Consider the following 20,135-nt stretch of genomic DNA (forward strand, 5'->3'; position numbering starts at 1 on the left):
ACGCCCGCCCCTGCAGCCGCGCCACAAGTCCCGCCCAGCGCGTGCCCCACGCGGGGAAACGCCTGTTTTCATTGGCCGAGCGTGAATGCCGCGGGGCGCAGCGCCTCCTGGGTAATGTAGTTTCCACCGCCCCACCGGGGAGGCAGCGGCCAAGGCCCAGAGAGCTGGCTGGAGAAATCTGGGTCAAGAACTGTCCCAGACTCTCCAACAGAGGCTATCCTAAATTGTAGCTGGGCCTGGATTTCAGTTTCCCCGAGCATCCGGTGCCACAGGCGTTCCTCCTCGTAAAGGACTGAAAGCGACTCTCACAGTAAAGCGGTTTCCTTGGAATGAACCAATGGTACATTACCAGACTTCCCTTGCCAAGGGGATGCCCGATATCAAAGACAGCGATGGTGAAGCAACGCCTGTTGTGTGAGGAGAAATGGCTTAGTTCTGAACGTAGGTGGGGAGGTAGTCGGGGATCCCAGGTGTTCACCTTCCTGCCTCACCCCACACATCTGTGTGTGTCTCCCCACCCCACCCCACCCCCCTTTGTAATGTTTTTTAAAATTTATTTATTGAGAGAGAGAACATAAGCAGGGGAGGGGCAGAGGGGGGGCGGGGACAGAGCGTCCGAAGCGGGCTCTGTGCTGACAAGCTGACAGCATGAGCTTGATGTGGGGCTGGAACTCACCAACCAGGAGACCATGACCTAAGCTGAAGCCGGATGCCTAACCTACTGAGCCACCCAGGTGCCCGCCTTTTCCCTTTTTAAGGGCCCAACATTGGTGTTCAAGTAGGACAATAGGCTTCAAACCCATAAGCCAACACTCCTCTCACTCCCAGATTTCTCCCCTTCATCCCTTTCTATTCCGTGTTCCCACTGCCCTTTGATTTCCACAGACAAAGCAAACTCCCTGCGGGTAGGAAGGATGCTGAACTATTACTGACACCAGGCAGCACTGGTAAAAGAAACACTACCAGTTTAGTATGTGGACTCCCGGCACCTCCCTCACCGCTGGTTCCATTTCTTTGGAGCCAGTCTTCATTTCCCCAATTCTTCTCCTGTCCCTATCTGTGGGCTGAGCAGTGACTAAATCCATCACTGCCTTGGAATCACTCGTGAGAACAAAAGATGATGAAGCATTCTCTCCTTCCTGTGACTTTCTGGAAGTAGGTGTTAAGTGCTAGGTGATTCTGGAAAGGAATTTAGAGTCAATATCGGAGTTGAGAACAGGAAATGATAGAGACTCAAGTGGCACTAGTTATTAAATCAGGCCACAACGTGGCATGTGACTCTAGGCTATCATTTAGGGAAATATACATAAGTGGTAAACTATAAAGATATCAATAGCATGATAATCAAAATGTCAGATGAACTCTAGGGAGACTCAGGGTCATGTAAAGGGAGCAAGGGACAAGGAATGCCTAAGAAACATTATATATTCTGTTTTACATTGGGTGATAGTTTTATAGGTGTGGTCTTTATGAAAGAAAAGACACGGGGCTCCTGGGTGACTCAGTCCATGAAGCATCCAACTCTTGGTCTTGGCTCAGGTCATGATCTCATGGTTTGTGAGATCAAACCCCACGTTGGGCTCTGTGCTAACAGCATGGAGCCTGCTTGGGATTCTCCCTCTTTCTCTGCCCCTCCGTGGCTCGCTCTCTCTCTCTCTCTCTCTCTCTCTCACACACACACACACTCTGTCTCAAAAATAAATAAATAAACTTAAAAAAGAAAGCATGAAGGGCACCTGGGTGGCTCAGTCTGTTGAGGGTTGACTGTCCAACTCTTGATTTTGGCTCAGGTGATGATCCCAAGGTCATGGGATCGAGCCCCACATCGAGCTCCCACTCAACATGGAGTGTGCTTAAGATTGTCTCCCCCTCTGCCCCTCTCCCTGCTCCCTAAAAAAAAAAAAAAAGAAAAGAAAAGAAAAAGCACAATTTGTACATCTCTTATTAACACTCAACTGAATGTATAGCAGTTTTTAAAGTAAAGAAAGAGAAAAGGCTATGTAGATAGTTTAATTTTGTCACAGGAATAAACAAATGGATGATCTCAACAGCCTGAAACAGCCACACAAGGATGTGGAATTTGATCACTGGATCAGTGAGGACAGAACAGGCAATTTAATCATTTAGTTTAGGTAAAATGATTATCTACTGTCTCCAAACGTAACTGGGATTAGATCTAATTAGCTGTGGTAAGACATACAGACACAGAAATTATTTTCAGAAAGGAAGAAGCCATCACTCCAATCCTTAGAAACAAGAGGCATGCCATGCAATGTAGGGCCACATGGAGAAGCACCAGGGTGGATCAGGAGGCAGAGAAGGAGAGGTGAAAGATGGCTCAGACTCTTTACTGGGGTTCTCATGGGAAGGACAAGCCAGGCAGGGTAGGTACACTGAGCAAAGCTTGGATTGGATAGTTTGAATAACTTTAGCGGACTCTGGGATATAGTCAGTAGGACTCAACAGCTGCTACTCCTTCTGGGTGAAACCTACAGTCCCATTCCTGAAAGCTGTCAATGTTTTGTTTACTTTGAAAAGGAGAAAGAGGTCTCCGCTCCCCTCAAGGAGAGCAGTAGAGCAGAGAACATAGGCTACATGTCCCGGTCGACCTCAGGTAGGCTGGGCAGGACTTTGGGGTGGGACCGAATCCAAATCTGTTTACCTGATGCGCAGCAAAGCCAATCACTGGGACATAAGATATGCAGGAGGAAAATGGGAACTATACTCTTGAACTTTAATCTTTTTTTAATGTTTTTTAAATATTTATTTATTGTTGAGAGAGACAGAGAGAGAGAGAGGGAGACACAGAATCCAAGCAGGCTCCAGGTTCTGAGCTGTCACTGCAGAGCCCAACATGGGTCTCGAGTTCAAAAACCATGAGATCATGACCTGAGCCCAAGTCGACCGCTTAACCGACTGAGCCATCCAGGCGCCCCTGAGCATTTGTTTTAATCAAAAGATGCACATCTCTCTCGATCCTCGTTCCTTCTCTCATTGCAGACCTTCCATCTGAGATCAAGCTTTTTTGGACTTGAATATTTTGTTTAGAAATTTATTGCCTGTGGGTTTGTTTTCCATTACATGAATCACTTTGGGCCTCAAATATTCTTATGTCACACTCACTTAAACGACATTTTTTACTGTGTATCCAAATTTAACATTTATTTATTATTGAGACACAGAGAGACACAGAATGTGACCAAGGGAGGGGCACAGAGAGGGGGAGACACAGAATCCGAAGCAGGCTCCAGGCTCTGAGCTGTCAGCACAGAGCCCCAAGCAGGGCTCGAACTCACAAACCGTGAGATCATGACCTGAGCTGAAGTCGGATGGACGCTTAACTGACTGAGCCACCCAGGTGCCCCTATACAAATTTAGTTCTGTGGCTAATTCCTACGCACAGAAGCTGTTCTTCTTGCCCTCCTAACTGCCAATGACATTTGCTAAATCGCCTTTCTCTCAGACATTTGTAAGATACCAAAATGGAATTGAATACATCTCTGTATACAGAGTAAGAAATACCTTGTAAAAAAAAAAAAAAAGTATTAGACCTGTGTTCGACACAATCACTGATTATACAGGCAGGAGGAATGATTTCTGAGGCAACCAGAGACACAAATATTGCCCGCGTGCTTCAGCGGCGCCCAATATCCCTCTGCCTGTTGCACATCCTGGCCCTGTCTGGAGTCTTTCCTTCTCTAGTTTCTGACCCAAAATGCTGGGTCTCACAAAACTAACTCTAGAACTGCAGGCTACAAGTGTTAGCTTCCAGCTCTAAAAATATGAGTGACATTAGCATACAAGGTGTCCATCTGAGTTTTGGGTGAGCATTCTATGCCTAAAGAGAATATCTCCAAACATGTGTGGCAGACTACACTGATGGGAAATATGGTAACGGCTCCTTTAAGGGAAAGCGACCTCAAGATGACGCAATTTCTAGGCGCCACCAGCTCTATGGAGGCCTCTGCTTTGGAGGTGGCGCGGATGCTCCTTTCCAGTGTAGCTGCTGCCGAAACTGAAACTACGCTACCCAGGAGCCTCCGTGGTGCCGGGCCAATGAATGCCTGGGAAAGTGGCGTTTCCGTTGGTGCGTGAGACGTCAGGGTGGGACTTCCGTTCCCTTCCAGAGCGGACATTTTGTTTGCTTTTGGATTAACCCACCAGGTTGGTCCATCTCGCAGAGAGGTGACACGAGAGGGAAAACACTGGAGGAGGCGTTGTCTCCCCTGAGCTGAGGCGGGCCTGAGGGTCGCGTCCTCGCACCCGCCGATCGTTAATGACCCTCTCCTCTCCCTGCGCCTTCTCGGGTCCGCAGGTTCGGGTGGAGGCGGCCCCACTGACGGACGAGGCGCAGGTGGGTGCTGTGCTCTCGGGCCCTCCCCCGACTTCCCTTTCTGAACCCGAGCTCGAATGAGGGCTGCTTCAGGTCCCTGCAGGTTAGGCCCCTGTGTCCAGACAGCAGGGGCGGTTGGGTCCCGTTTCTGACAGCCGGTGTGTGGGGTGTGGAAGGACGATGCAGGGAGGGCCCAGCATGTGCGAAGGCTCGGAGGAGCGACAGCCGGAGGCTGCGGGATACCTGGGGCCGTTGGTTTGTGAAAGGGTCAGGGAGTGTGAGGAGTTACACTTGCAGCGACATTCAGAGGGGCTGTGCCTTCATTCTGAGCGCCCCGGGAGCCATGGAAGGTTCTAACGGGAGGGACGCGATCTGAAGGTTTTCAAAGTATTTCATAGATTGATTATGGAACAAACTTGGGGTGGAGGTCAGGAGATGATGAGGACAGTGAGGCACAGACAGACCTAGTCCGGGTTTACACAGCTGTTAGGTGGCCCTAAAGACTGAGGCACATGGGGCGCCTGGGTGGCGCAGTCGGTTAAGCGTCCGACTTCAGCCAGGTCACGATCTCGCGGTCTGTGAGTTCGAGCCCCGCGTCAGGCTCTGGGCTGATGGCTCGGAGCCTGGAGCCTGTTTCCGATTCTGTGTCTCCCTCTCTCTCTGCCCCTCCCCCATTCATGCTCTGTCTCTCTCTGTCCCAAAAATAAATAAAAAACGTTGAAAAAAAAATTAAAAAAAAAAAAGACTGAGGCACAGAGGGGGGACAGTCAGCCCCAGGTCTTTGTGTTGGGGCAGGAGTAGGGGGGAGCCGTGAGCTTTTGGGGCTCCTTCGTGGTTTCTTGTCTCTCACAGCCTCCTCTTCCCACAGGTTCCCACGAACTCAGAAGTAATTATGGACCCTGTGCAGGTGAGGGAAGGGTGTCTGTGCTCTCGATCCCACCCCATCCACATGGTCTCCAGGATTGTGGTGTCCTACGACACTTTGCTTACACTGCCCCAGCGCATGAGTCTGAGGACCCTGGAGAAATCCTCAGCCCCGAGTTATAGGTCCAGGCCAGGGGTTATATGGGAGGGTTCCTATATTGGGTGACTGTTAGAACATTGTTCCAGGTACCGGAAACCAACAGGGAGGAGAGACTGAGATGACAGGTTTCAAGAAACTGCAGGTCTCCACCACGTGCGGTAGGAATCAGGAGCAGGTGGGCAGGAGTCCGGTCTGAGATGGCCCGCTGACAGGCTGGGCCTCCGTTCTGAGGGTTGTGTAGCCGTGGGGTAGGAGCAGAGGAGGGAGGTGATCTGATCCAGGTTTTAGCAGGCCCCCTCTGGATGCCAGGTGGAGAACAGACTGTGTGTGGTGAGGGTACAGGGAGCTGTGGTAGCCACGAGGAGACCAGGGAGGAGGGCGCTGCAGCATTCTAGGTGAGTGGTAGTAATGGATGGGCCACGGGGGAGCTGTGTAGATGGGAGAAGTATTGGATCAGAGTTTTTGAAGTGAGAGAGAGAACCCTGAGGCTTTAGGTCTTATCACCTGGAAGGGTAGATGTTCCATCAGCCAAGATGGGCATGTCAGTGATAGACGTAACTCAGATCGGATTTCAGGATTTTATTTGTGGCCTGGTGACGAGGCTTAACGTGTGCCAGAGAACACTGAGTGGAGGTGTCAGGTGAGCTGCTGAAGACGGGACTGGACTTCGGTGGAGGGCGTTAGGATGGAGACATCTAGGGAATAGAAGCGGGTGTGTAGGTGGGCTTGAGAGGAGGAATTTGCACAACAGTGTGGTTAGCGAGCCAGGAAAGTAATGGTGGAGGCCAGTGTCTGGGTGGGGGGCCACAGCTGTGAGAGACCCTATGAATAGTGTGCGTGTAGAAAGGAGTGTGAACCGCTGGCTCCTGGGCCCTGGTACTGGGGACTTAGAGGACAAAGGTGAGTCCAGCTTTGGTTGTCCGGTAGCATGATGGTAGCAGCCGCAGGAGAACTAGCTGGCGGGAGGTGGGGGAGGGGACTGCAGCTCCACAGACCAGGCCCAGAGCTTCAATGGTGCCTCTCTGACCACCTGCCTGTTGCTGCCCTGGGGACTCAACGGGACTTTAGGAGAGAGCAGGCACCTTTGGCACCCAGTCCCCGTTACTTCCTCTGAGTTGAGGAATTAGGTAGGAAGGAACTTGGGGGAGATCTGTGGGGGTCTAGATGCGTGTCCTCGGGAGAGAGGCTGCTCATGGACTTGGCTCTCGCCATTGTGGCAGGGGCAGGTGAACTTTGAGGACGTGGCCGTGTACTTCTCCCGGGAGGAGTGGGGGCTCCTTGATGAGGCTCAGAGGCTCCTGTACCGCGATGTGATGCTGGAGAACTTGGCACTTACGGCCTCGCTGGGTAAGGCCCCCCACACCCACCCCAGTGTTCTGGACTGGGCTCTGCCGCTCCCCTGTTCCCCAAGGGCGTCTAGCTCTTCCCGTATCAGAGATTGTCCTCTCTCTGACTGAGTACCCCTCTCCAGATCCAAGCACCCCTGTGTTCCAGTTTCTACCTGCTTCCTCTAGCTGATGTTTCCAGTAGCCTGCCTGGGCCAGGAACTGCAGGGACCAGTGTGGTCACCACTAGCCGAGCCCATTGAGCTATTCTTAGTAAGACCCTACTTTGAGGTTATTTTTATAATATTTAGTTTTCTTCTCTGAGTGGTGGGTTACCCAGACCAGTGCTGGCCATTTACCTGTCTCATCTTCTTCTTAGGATATGAATCTTCCGTGTCCCTCGGGGTTGCCTCACTGGAGCTGGGCGGCAGGCCCTGGGTATCTGACTGGGCAGACGTTACTCCAGCCAGGACCAGAGAGGCTCAGGGTGGGTGTGGCCCTGGGGAGTGGGAGCGGGGAAGGATGTGGTGTCAGGGCTGGGTTCTGGTGATTCCCTACCCTCTCTTCCCACGTTTGTTTTTGTCTTTGGTTTCCCACGTACACACTTGTCTTATGCTCTGAACTTTGACCTCTGTCTGTTCGCCACCTGTGTCTCCATATCTCACCTGTTCCTCTGCACTGCTCCTCAACGTTGGCCTATACTTAGTGGTTATGAGATGTGCACATACGCCAAATAGTCCTTAAATATCAGGTGTTCAGTGGTAGCTATTCGGTAGACACACCTTCTACACAGCTCTCACTGTCCCCAGCAGCCAAAGCCTCACTGAAACCCTGAAATGCTCTTCCTGGCTTGTACCCTGCATTTGTGTTCTGTCCCAGCCAAGGCCTCTTCCATCCTATGATCTTTAGATGCTAACTACTGGTTAGCAGCTCTTTATTCGTCTGGAGCTTGGGCCTCTTGTTCTGACAGCAGTCCTATGACCTTGATCTTATTTCTGTTAGACACACATTTGTAATGAGGCTGCCCTTCCCATCAGTGTCCGTTTGCACTTCACCAGCATTTGTCTGCTTTCAGGTTCTCGGCATGGAACGGAGGACGAGGAGACAGCTGTTGAGCAGAACATTTCTGTGGGTGTGTCACAGGTCAGGACTCCCAAGGCAGGCCCTTCTACCCAGAAGGCCCACCCCTGTGAGACTTGTGGCCCACTCTTGAAAGACATTTTGCACTTGGCTGAGCCCCAGGGAACACACCCTGGGCAGAAATCATACACATGTGGGGCATGTGGGAAACAGTTCTGGTTCAGTGCAAACCTTCAGCACCAGAAGCAGCACAGTGGAGGGGAACCCTTCAGAGGGAACGAGGGCGGCACCTTGCTTGTGGACAGCTGCCCTGTCGAACCATTGGAGATGCCTTTTATGACCGGGAAGGGTTATAAGGACTTCCCAACTAGCTCAAGCATTTTCCAGCACCGTGCCCCTCATAGCAATTGGAAGCCAAACGGTAACGCCAAATGTGCGGAGGCCTTTCACAGTGGACAAAGGCATTACGAGTGCAGCGAATGTGGGAAGGTCTTCAGCCGCAAAGACTCACTTGTCCAGCATCAGAGAGTCCACACTGGAGAAAGGCCTTATGAGTGCAGCGAATGTGGGAAAACCTTCAGCCGCAAACCCATACTTGCTCAGCACCAGAGAATCCACACTGGAGAAATGCCATATGAGTGTGGCATATGTGGGAAAGTTTTCAATCACAGCTCCAACCTTATCGTACACCAGAGAGTCCACACTGGAGCAAGGCCTTACAAGTGCAGCGAGTGTGGGAAAGCCTACAGCCACAAATCCACACTTGTTCAGCATGAGAGCATACACACTGGAGAAAGGCCTTACGAGTGCAGCGAATGTGGGAAATACTTTGGTCACAAATACAGACTCATTAAACACTGGAGCGTCCATACTGGGGCAAGGCCCTATGAGTGCATTGCCTGCGGGAAGTTCTTTAGCCAGAGCTCTGACCTTATTGCGCACCAGAGAGTTCACAATGGTGAAAAGCCCTATGTGTGCAGCGACTGTGGAAAAGCCTTTAGCCACAAACATGTACTTGTTCAGCATCATAGAATTCACACTGGAGAAAGGCCATATAAGTGCAGTGAGTGCGGGAAGGCCTTCAGGCAAAGAGCTTCCCTCATCCGACATTGGAAAGTTCACACTGGAGAAAGGCCTTAGTATAGTAGGGAGTATACCGTTTCCTTGTGCAACATAGCAACTGACACTAAAGAGAAGCTCTGAGATTAGCCTTCCGTGAGTAGCCATCAGCTGGAAGTTGAACCTCATACGTTTAAACATCCACCCTGGGGAGGTTGAGTCAGAAGCTTTCTGGTACAGTGTTGTACTTTATAACATGCCCAGGACCTTTGCCAGAATTCTGTGGCCACCAGTGTCTCTGAAGAAAAACCAGCCGTGTATGGAAGGGCAGAGTCCCACATTGCACAAGTCACCCCGACGTGCTCTGATAGGCAGATGTCTGCTGCTCCTCCCTTTCCTAGAGGGAATCCTCAGTAGTAGAGCCCATTAAAAATCCTCACTCCTTCCTGCCTTTGCCTCCATCAGCTGGTTTAAGCAAGGACGTGACTCAGTTTTGGTCATAAGCTTGCAAGCTTTGTTCTGCTGGCTGTTTGCAGAGAGGGTTTCCATTTTTCATGGACTTTGTTAGTCCCATTTTGCACTTAACGATGGATTTATCCAGTCTCCAAGTCACCTACTTTGGGAATTGCCTGCCTCACACTGTTCTGTTTTTGCAAGCAATACCTTAGTTTTCCAACTACCTTTAGTCTTAGGGACTCTGATCACTCTGTGGGTTGTACTGAGAACAGGATTGGGCTCTGCCGGCATGAAGGGAGGAACAGGTTTTTTGAGAACTCCAAATGCGTCTCAGTGGTGGTAGCAGAATGGCAAAGAACAGCTCTCGTTTTAGTTTTAGTCTAACTTGCATCACTGCTCAAGGCTGTCTGTGAAAGAATACTGAACTTGGTGGGTCTAATATTTTGGCCTGTATTCCAAGATTATTTGTGTAATCAAGGTCACCCCGAGTAGTGGGCAGTTGTTGTGACAGTCTCTGGTGTTCTGGGAGCAGTTTGAATTGATTCCCTTGTTCCAGAGGGATGTTTTATGTTCCCGTATTTTCTTGAGGAGAACTTGGTCCCTTGAGACCTGCGAATGGCCCTGAAATCTACTATTAGTAGGAAGATGTCCCTGTCCCCTAAAAAGACTAGGTAGGAATCCTGATTGGTACGGGGACACTGATTAATAGGGAATTGGGAGCAAACTGTAGGGAATGGGACTCTTGTAAAGGTATATCCACATGTTTCCATCACTGTGGCTTCGGTATGAGGGCTTATGGAAATTCTCAGGATTCCCATATTTGTGTCTCTTACGGCTACTGTCACTGTCAGCGACCTACATTTTCTGCAATAAACTGTACTTCTTTATAGTATACAATTCGGTTAGTTTTGATAACATGTTTGCATCTGTGAAAGCAAAGTTTTCTGATTTGCCCTCCAATCCCTCTCCTCCTTACCCATTCCTAGGCAACCACCCATCTTGCTTTCTGTCAATGCAGATTTTATTTCCTAGGATTTTATATGGAAACATATACGTCTACAGGTAACACTTTAATATGTGCTCTTGTGCATATGGCTTTATTTAACTCTGCATAATTATTTTTGTCGTTCATTAGTCTTTTTCTAGAAGTAATTTTTTTCTTTTTCAGGAAGTGACTTATTCTATAGGTAACACAGACTAATCCTGGTATAAGTAGAAGGGGGCCCCTTGACAGAATACAAGGAGGTAGGGATTTCAGAGTCTCTTGTATGTTGGTTACCACAATCATAGTGGTTTTTTTTTCTTTACATTTTTAGTCTTTTAATGATTAATTACATTAATTGACTAATTGACTAATTTTCTTTTTTTTTTTTTTTTAATTTTATTTTTTGGGACAGAGAGAGACAGAGCATGAACGGGGGAGGGGCAGAGAGAGAGGGAGACACAGAATCGGAAACAGGCTCCAGGCTCCGAGCCATCAGCCCAGAGCCTGACGCGGGGCTCGAACTCACGGACCGCGAGATCGTGACCTGGCTGAAGTCGGACGCTTAACCGACTGCGCCACCCAGGTGCCCCAACTAATTGACTAATTTTCAAAAGCTGAACCCACTTTACATTTCTACAGTGAGCTCCATTTGGTCACAATGTATTCTTTTTATGTATTGTTGCATTTATTTGTTGTGTTTCTCTTCCTAAGGATTTTTGCATCTATGCTCATGAGGGATGTTAGTCTCTAGTTTTCCCTAATGCCTGGGTTTAGTTGGTATCACCATAATGCTGCCTTTACACATTAAGTTGGTTAAGTATTCCCTGATTTTTAATTTTCTGGAACAGTTTTTGAAGAATTGGTATTGTTTCTTTCTTTTGTAGAATTCACCAGAGAATTAACTGGGCCTGGAGTTTATGGGAAGATTTACAACTACAAATTTAATTTTCATAGTGGATATAGATCTATAGAAGTTACCTTTTTGCCCCTAGAGTGAGGATTAGTGATTTGTGTCATTCAAGGAATTCAGTTTATTCAAGTAGTCAAACCTTTCAAACTATTCTCATTATTTTAGTACCTATAGAATCTTAAGTGATGCCACCTGTCTTACTCCTATGTTAACCTTAAAAATAAAACTTCTAGTTATTTTACCAGCAGAAAATGGGTTTATTTAGGAAGAGCTCAGAATTGCAATCCAGGACGAGCAAGTTTCAGCAAAACCAGGGGCAAGTCTAGAGAACAGAGATGAGAAATGCTTTTTTTTATTGAGGAAAGGGGAAGTTGGGAAGAGCTTTCATACACTGAAAGACCATTGGAGTAAACTGCAAGTTGTAAGTATAGTGGCTTCTCACTGGCTGAGCTGTTGCCATCTCTCATTGGCTGGGTTGTTGCCAGGGGAGGAAGAGATCTTCCGCCTGCTGAGATCAGGAAGTTGCATGGGCCCAAGCTTAGTGGATTTTGCCAGTATCAGTTGAGGATCTTGCCCATAAAGAGGATGGTAGCTGATACAATAGGAACGAAACGATTAGCTCTCCAGAGTCTGCTATAGTGCTGTCAGAGACAATGAATAAAAGATGTCACATGGTCTCTTAATTCCCCTGGTTGGCTCTTGTGATTATTGCTGTAAAATTCTAGAATGATTCACCCCTTTTTGGGAGAAAGTGTGGCATGATTCTTCTCTAAGAAATCTCAACCCAATAAATGAATAGGGGCAGAGTAAGGAGAAAAAGAGTGAGTATCTCAAAGGGCCTAGACAAAAGGGAATAGGTTCAGACCCAGGGACCAATTGGGAGTTTACTAGAGACGCCTACTGCTTGAGCCGCTCTAGTATTCCGACTGCTTTGTAACAGTGGGTCCAAACACTGCAAATCTAGCTCATGTCATTGGCAGAGCTTCATTTCCAACCTGGAGAGGGGTTTCTCCAAGCTGATTGAGAGGGACAGTTGGGAAGAGCCCCTGTGGTTTCTCAGACCCCCATCACTGAGAATTAGGAAGACATTGGAAAGGCTGACTGAGGGCTGAACGCACCTGGGGTACTTGAATTTGTAGCAATCTTTATTTATTATTTTTTTTTTGAAGCACAACTAAGAGTTCATGGCACCCACCCACCCCCGATTATCAGCAGTGCTTAAAAGTGTCCAAATTCCCCTCTCTCCCTCCAGGATCAAAGCTCTCAGACACCAGGGAACACTACCTTTGCTTACCTGTACCATGACCCCAAGATCTGACCCTTCTCTCTCTCATGAACTCTGGATATGTTCAGAGCAGCAGAATTGTTTCATCGTGCCCCTGTGTCTTCATGTATATTTACCACACTTAACGATGAGCCCTTCCCCAGGCAATGTAGGACCCAGAGCTCTGTCCACATCCTCCCGCTCTCCAGAACACAGTGCTTAATGGGGAGAAAGGACGGGGGTCTTTTTTTTTTTTTTTTTTAAGATTTTGCCTTTAAAAAAAATATTTTCTAATGTTTTACTTTATTTTTGAGGGAGAGCATGAATGGGGGAGGGGCAGAGAGAGAGGGAGACAGAATCTAAAGCAGGCTCCAGGCTCTGAGCTGTCAGCACAGAGCTAGACTCGGGCCTGAACCCACAAACCACCAGATCATGAGTTGAGCTGAAATCAAGAGTCGGATGCTTAACTGAGCCCCCCCCCCCAGGCTCCCCAGGAGGACTTTCAAAGCACCCCAATGATAGCATCTTGAGAATAAGTGTATGGTGGTACCTGGGAAGCCCACGCTTAGCTGTGGCCACGCATAGTGGTTTGCCTGTGAGAGTTCCAGGAGCTTTACAACACTTCACAAAAAATTTATGAAATTAAGCAATGAGATTTCTTCTCCATGTTTGTGTTTTGAGTTTATCGGGAACCTTGCTCAGCTATGTGTTTCATTGTGGTGGTTGTAGCTGTGATTTGGCAGCTGGAAAACTGAGGTTGACTTAGAAGCCCCGTGTACTCAGGAGTAAAGCACCTGAGAAACACCAGGAGGAGGAAAGAATCCGGACTTGCCTGGCACGGCTGGAACTACAGGGTTCTCCCCAAGACTCGGGGGGAAATGCAAATCACCCAAACAATAGCTGAGCATCCACCAAAATGGCCCCCTCCCCAAACCACTCTAGGTCCACTATCCCTGAAGCCAACTCAGGCACGCCGACCCCTCCAGCAGAGTCTGTAACCACCCCCCGCCCCTCGCTCTACCCCTGCCCCCTGCCAGCTTCGCACTGACTCCTGGGCCTTCTTGGCAGCATTTCCAAGTTAGGTTTTCTGCCACCTGCGCTTGGGTTGATTTGCTCCCGTCATGTATCCTGTGTTTACATTCAGGATTCAAACCTGGGTGAGTCTCCACGTTGTGCCAAGGTGTTCATCCAGCTCCCCGTTCTGACCAGCAGCAAAGCATCATCAAACCTGCGGAGATGGGGCCAGGATGGGGAGGGGGGGGACGGGGGACTCTCTCCAAGCCAGGTGGAAATCACCTTGTCACCCTCAGCCCATGGGGATTGTGTGATTGTGCGTGTGTATCTGCATACCAGGCTTTTGGGTGTCCCTGTGCCGTGGCTGTCTCACAAGTCTCCCCAGAGTATTTGTGCATTCATGTCTCCTCATATCTGCGAGGGCGCGTTGGCACCGCCCTCTGGGGCACAAGCCCCTGGTGCAAGCTGCACAAGCTGGCTGTGTGTCCCTTGTCTATTGCACCTGTTTTCTGCCAGGGCACAGTATAATGCGTGTGTGTGGCTTGTTGAAGGGCACCAGCACGCCTCGCTGGTCATGCAGGGTCCCTGGGATGTATGTAGGGGCTTCCGGGTTCTGCTGAGGGGTGTCCTAATCTCACACGTGTCACACTCCATGTATCTCCAGGAGTGTCACATTGCACAACTGTCCACCTGGCGTAGACCTGAAATACCCGTCTCACAAATACCTACTTTACAAGAAATACAGAGGAAGGTGTGTAGGAGTAAAAGCAAATTAAGGAGAAACCCTGGGCGCCTGGGTGGCTCAGTAGGTTGAGTGTGGGACTTCTGCTCAGGTCATATCATAGTGCACGGGTTCGAGCCCCTCATCAGGTTCTGTGCTGACAGCTCAGAGTCTGGAGCCTGCTTCCGATGCTGTCTCCCCCTCTCTCTGTGCCTCCCCTGCTTGTGCATCTCTCCCTCCCTCTCTCAAAAGTAAATAAATAAATATTAAAATTTAGGAAAAAAAAGAAACCAATTCTCCTTGGTATAAAAAAAGGGAAGAGACTTCCCTAGTCTTCCCTTAGAGCATTGTAAGGGTTAAATTGTAGGGTAGGGCTAACAGGTAGCTTGAAAAATAACAGCTTTGTTCTGACACTGAAGGTCAAGAGATAACAGCCTTGCTTTACTCTTGTAAATTACGCTTCATACTCTTGTAAATCAGTCTTCACCAACGAAGGAAACAAAAGCTCAAAGAAAAGAGCATCAGAGGCAAGGTCAAGGAGATCCACTGGTTGCAACTAAGCGGCAGAAAGTCTAAAATAATCACCTCATCTGGCAACTGTTTCTAACTCATCTGGGAACTGTTTCTCTGTTCTGTTCCCAGGTGATGATAAAACGATGTGATCGGTTATATTCCCCGGCTATTCTGTATATATTTTATAGCCCCCGGCTATTCTGTACCCCGGCTGTTCGGGGCCGCACTCTTATCAAGAGTGTTGGTCCCGATCGGTCGGCCTTGCCTCTCATTGCAATAAACTTTGTTGTGACTGTCACTGGTGCCCGTAGCATTCTGTGTCAAGAGTCGTGTGGATGCAACAGCATTTCCCTTGGCAAACTTCTAATGGTAAGTCTTCTGAAAAGCTAAGTAAGCTTCTTGCCAGCTTTACCAGTGTGTAAAAATGTGCCCGCGGGATTTTAATTTACGGAGGTAACGGAGTGACAAGAAAGGCTAATGCCTTAACCTCTTACTACTCGCAGACCCCCTGGAAAGGAGGCGCACATCCACGCCATCCAGGGCGCACGAAGCCGGTCACATGCAGGATAAGGAAGCAGAAAGAGAGGAGCTGGGACTAGGCCAAGACGTGGTGGCCGGGAAGGAGGTAGGCGGGAATGCCCCCTACTTGGCAGGAGGCAAAATCTCACATCGTACAGTCTACGAGTCCGAGGTGGGGAGGGCGAAGCCTGGACTTCGAGGCGGCAGGCAGCGCGCCCTCGACGGCCGCGATCCAGATGCGTCTGGGGACGTTCGCGCCGGTTGTCGGGCGCCATCTGGTGGCTCCTCTTAGACGTTCCTCCCTCCGGAGCTCCGGCGAAATCGACAAGGGGTGGGATTTGGCGGCGGTACCCGAGGAAGGGTTCCAGGAGGCCGGGGGCGCTGGCGGGATCATCCCGGGGTCGCCGGCGCGTCGCCGCGCATCAGTTCGCTGGAGATTGAATGCGCCGTTCTAGTAGGGGGTGGCTCGTAGGCCCTCCCGGGGAAAGGGGAACGTCGACCGGCACCCGCTGGTGCGTCTCTGCCTGCGGGAACCCAGTGTGGCGCCGCGGGGGAAAGGGAGAGGGTGCCCCGCTCCTAGAGGCCGGCCCGGGACGTGCGGGGAGGCCGGGGTAAGGTGCCCGGGGCCCGGCCGCGGCTCCTCGTGGGGTCCGGTGGTCGGAGGCGCCTCCGCCGAAGTTCTCCCAAGTCCCAAACGATAGACGTGGATGCACCGGCCGCGCCCCGGGGGCCGGGGAGGGCGGACCCCGGCTGCACTTGTGCTTGCGTGGTTTCTTGCGCTCGATTTTTCGGAATCCTGCTCCGGAGGCGAGGAGCGTCACGGAACGTGCAGAGTGGCGGGGATAAGGTGCTCAGGGTCTGGCCGCGGTTCCCCACGGGGCCCGGCGGTCGGAGATGCCTCCCGGAAGTTTCTTTCAAGCCCCGGGCTTCTGTCCCGGACGGGCAGCTGCGCGTGGGGACAGACGGGAGGACGTAGCCGGCCCGCGGCGGCCCCCGCGCGTTCCGAGCGCCTCACAGACACGACCGACCGTTGAGTTGGCCAGGTGGCCCCAGGAGCTCCGGGGTTGCAGCGATGGGATCGTGTTGGGGGGCCAGTAGTTGAACCCAGGAGGCCCCCGTGATCCGTAGAGTCCTTACCCGGACCCGTAATTTTTTCACTCGAAGGCTAGTATTTTTTTTTTTATTTTAATTATTTTAATTTTATTTACTTTTGCTGCCAGGAAAGGGCTGGTATGGTTTCCAAAGCCCGTGCTTTGAAGTGGGAGTGCGGAATAGCTCAGAAGGTTGCTTTGTGGACGGTAACGCAATTTCCTTCGCTTGGAACCCTGGGTCTCTGCGGCAGTAACCGCGCATGCGCGAGCCCCGACCTCGAGGCTGCTTCAATCCTCAGGCGCTTAAGGGCGTCCTCTGGCCCGTGTGACCCCCGCCGCAGGGACCAGGCAGCGGCCGAGGCCGGAGGCCCAAAGCAGGCCCGGAGGTGTTGTCCGTGCAGGCTCCCCTTGGAGCTCCTCGATTCGAACTCCGTGGTGAGCCCGCTCTCCCGCGCTGGGCTCGGCTCCAACCAGACGCAAGACGGATGTTCCGGTGCGGGGAGCTGCTCCTCCCCCTCCACTAGCTCCTTCCCTGCAGGGGGGTGCGCGGTGTGCAGGCAGGGATGCGGAACCCGCCTGGCCTCGCCCTGCTCCACGGCTCCGTTTGGGCCGGGGCCGCTGGCCCCGCGGACACTCTTTCCTTCTCCGCGGCTTCGTAAGCGGTTCTCCCCACAGTGGAGAGGCCGTCCCTCCGCGCTGTGCGCCCCCGGATCACTCGAGGTCAGCCCCCAAGTGCGGGTTCGCCTTGGCCCCTGAGCGTCCGTCCACCCCAGTGCGCCCGAGGAGCCGGGGTGGAGTTGGGGAGTCGAGTGGGGGAGGGAGGCGCGCCCGACAGCGACGGTGGGGGTTCGAACCTGTGATGCATCGCATTGGTGCGTCCCGGAGCAGCGCAGACTCCCAGGCCGACCAGTGGCTGCTCAAGGAGCCTTGTGCTTCCCTTCATCTCCAAGCCCCTGCCCGCATGTCCGGGCATCTCTGCAACCCCGGCGGGCCAGGATTTGGGGGAACGAACTTCTGCGATCAAGGCTCTCCCCCGACGGCCCTGCCGCCGCTCATTTCTCGAGCGGAGTAGCCCTTGCGAGGCGTCCCAGCGCCTCCCCTCGGCGTGGAGCCCCCTGGTCTCTCCGTGGGGCCGAGCACCGCTTCCCGCGTCGTGAGCCGTGCGATAGCCTCCGAGGCAGGGGCGGGTCCGACAGCGGTCCGGCGATGGGCGCGGGCACGCGTGCGGGGCTCTTTTCCGAGACTTAGGAGCCCGTCTCCAGCACCCCGAGCCCCCTGTGGGTGCCTCTCGGCAGCTCACAAATCCTCAGATCATAACCGGAGCTGAAGTTTGGACGCTTAAGCGACTGAGCGACCCAGGCGCGCCCCAATCCTCCTTGACACCTCCGACGAACTTTCGGCCGTGGAAGCAGGTGCCTCAGAGGGTGCTCGCCAGGGGCTCCCTGGGACCCGCTGTTCTGCCGCTTTGTGCACCCCGCACTCCTGTTGGCGGATGGTCGTGCCACAGGGTGGTGGTCCTCCGGGCAAGCGCAGACATGGTGCCTCCTCCCGCGCGCCCAGCTTCCCGCGCCCACTCGAGGAACCCATCTGCTGGGAAACCAAAGATTTTGGCCGTGTTTTTGCTCTGGGAGTCGGGAGGCAAGAAGGCGGTGGGAGTGGCAAGCCGAGCGGCCGCTTAAAGGAATGAAAAACAACGCCAAGAAATCTGTTCAAAGCCTGGTGCCATTTCCATGAAAACTAAGCCTCGGAGAAGGCAGCGAACCCCTCGTCTCTGAGCGGTTTAATTTGGCGTCTGGCTGTAAGCTGTAACTTGCCCAGTTGCAGACCGAGGAAGGGTTCCATTCCTTCGGATAGAAGTGGTGAAGGGCCAACCCCAGAGGGGACCCAGATTACCAGGTGCGATCAGAGGGTAAACGCTGTGAAGCAAGGGCGGATCGAGGAGCAAGGAGAAAGAGGTCTCGCTGCGAAGACCCAGGTTTTGCTGCTGATCTTCAGAACGCGTGCGTAGCCTATCATATTGTCTATCATAGAGACAATAGGCCGTCTCTTTTGTCTGCTGTAGTTCTAGAATAAAGTGGTTTCCTCTACCTCGGTGTGTGGGGGAGTTTCTGAGGTGGCAGAACCCACAAGGGTTAGCACCCCTAACATATCGGCAGAGTTGCAATGAGCGAGTTTTAGAATGGGGGACATCGTAGATAATTTGGCAGTAACTTCAAATTAGAATAACCAAGCTTTGTATATATTATATATATAATGCTTTATTTTTTATATTATATATATTTTATTTGTTATATTGTACATATATATTTAATTTGTTATATACATAGATTGGAATGTGAATGTTTTAAAGACCTTGTTAGGCCTAAAAACACTGGGAGGTGGTGGCAGCTGTTCTAACGGCCCCTGGAAGGTGTGTGCTCATTCCTTGACCCGACGTAAGTGTTCCCTTTGACACACGATTTGGCAAATGTGGAATTTTTTTTTTGGATTTGATGAGCTTTTTCTCTCTTTATGCCGGTGAAGGAGAGGTGTCCTTCTAGAAGTTGTAGGAAGGAGGAGGGGGAGATTACTGCCATATAAGGAAGTTCTATTTGATGACCGGAGACAAAGATCCTCTACAGAGGCCTTGTTGCTGCCTTTTGAAGGTAAGTACAGAAGTGATCTTCGGTCAAGGAGCAGGAAAGGAGGCAGGTCTTGGGGGGAAAGGTAGAGGATGAGCATTCAACCCCAAAACCTGTGTCCGGGCCTGTGCCCCCATAGGGAGGGAGGGATGTGTAGATTTACCCTTATGTGAACAGACTGTTGTGACCTTTGGAATCATTAAGACCAGTTTAATGGTGGTCTTATACCACCACAAGTCTGCAGTAACTGTTTTCAGCAGCTTCTAGGTAGAGAAGTAATACAATTTATACTTGTTTTGGTGATGGAATAATGAAATGCATGTTTTTGTTTTCTTTAGGTTTGCTTATTTATTTTGAGGGAGAGCATGAGTTGGGGGGAGGGGGCAGAGAGAAAAAAATCCCAAGGCTCTGTGCTGTCAGCCCAGGGCTGACTGTGGGGGCTTGAACTCACAAACCCTGAGACCGTGTGACCTGAGCTGAAATCAAGAGCCTGAACCACCTACGTGGGCCCCATGAAATGCATTTTGAAAAATATTATTCCAATTTTAAGAATTCAGTGACATTGATAGGATGTCCCTCAGGATCCATCTATGTAAGTTGGCTGTGGGTGGAGGTGGGGTGGATAGAAAAGACCCCAGAAGAAAACAAGGACGTGGAACGTTGATTAGGGTTACATCATTGTATGTAATTATCTATTTAAATAAACTTATATAATTGAGTTTTAAGTACAAAATCTTGCTTAGAGTAGGAAGTACATGTGGCAAAGTGCTTAATTCTCTGGGTTTTTGTTGTTGTCTATCGGTATCCTGGGGCAAGGAGCCCTTGTGGGGCCGACATTAGTCTCCAGCTGTTCCCCCACCACCTGGAAGTCACATTATTTAGCACAGTCTGATAGGGGGCCCCAGGCCCCAAGTAGACAAAGGCATTGTTTATCAGGCAGCGCTGTGGAAGGGGGAGAACTAAACTGATTTTGAAGTTTAAACTGATTTACTCCTTTACTGCAGGGTAGTAGTAATATTTAAAACCTGTCCTTTCCTATTCCTGTACAGTAAGTATTGCTGGGAAAACAGACCTTTACCGCCTCTCTTCTCAAAGGCAGCACATCTGGTTGGCAACTTTCACGTTTGCAGCTAGCGACGGGGAAAGGTTACGATGGCTGGACTAATGCTCCTTTCAACAGAGAACCATACTCTCAGGTGCAGGGTGTACGTGGCCAACAC

At 50.9% G+C, this 20,135-nt stretch overlaps 1 protein-coding gene and 1 long non-coding RNA gene across 2 annotated transcripts; both read left to right on the forward strand.

Annotated features, from left to right (window-relative positions):
* The first annotated feature begins 4,131 nt into the window (after window positions 1-4,131).
* Window positions 4,132-10,609, forward strand: ZNF772 (zinc finger protein 772). The gene is made up of 5 exons (XM_049621889.1): window positions 4,132-4,354; window positions 5,202-5,240; window positions 6,578-6,704; window positions 7,062-7,169; window positions 7,758-10,609. The coding sequence occupies exons 1-5, from the start codon at window positions 4,277-4,279 to the stop codon at window positions 8,900-8,902; spliced, it is 1,497 nt and encodes a 498-aa protein (XP_049477846.1). The 5' UTR covers window positions 4,132-4,276; the 3' UTR covers window positions 8,903-10,609.
* Window positions 10,610-15,585: 4,976 nt separating this feature from the next.
* Window positions 15,586-19,562, forward strand: LOC125915890 (uncharacterized). Its single transcript, XR_007455784.1, has 3 exons — window positions 15,586-18,294; window positions 18,622-18,729; window positions 18,818-19,562. It is a non-coding gene; the product is annotated as an uncharacterized LOC125915890 (long non-coding RNA).
* Window positions 19,563-20,135: the final 573 nt, after the last annotated feature.

This window comes from Panthera uncia, assembly GCF_023721935.1.
Source record: "Panthera uncia isolate 11264 chromosome E2 unlocalized genomic scaffold, Puncia_PCG_1.0 HiC_scaffold_19, whole genome shotgun sequence".
In the NCBI taxonomy this organism is placed as follows: Eukaryota; Metazoa; Chordata; class Mammalia; order Carnivora; family Felidae; genus Panthera; species Panthera uncia.

Bases quoted from the DNA above. Each gene is read 5' to 3' on its own strand.
- ZNF772 (XM_049621889.1), top strand. From the start codon at position 4,277: ATGACCCTCTCCTCTCCCTGCGCCTTCTCGGGTCCGCAGGTTCGGGTG. The intron at 6,705-7,061 runs GTAAGGCCCCCC...TCTTCTTCTTAG, and splicing joins GGCACTTACGGCCTCGCTGG to GATATGAATCTTCCGTGTCC. The intron at 7,170-7,757 runs GTGGGTGTGGCC...GTCTGCTTTCAG, and splicing joins CAGGACCAGAGAGGCTCAGG to GTTCTCGGCATGGAACGGAG.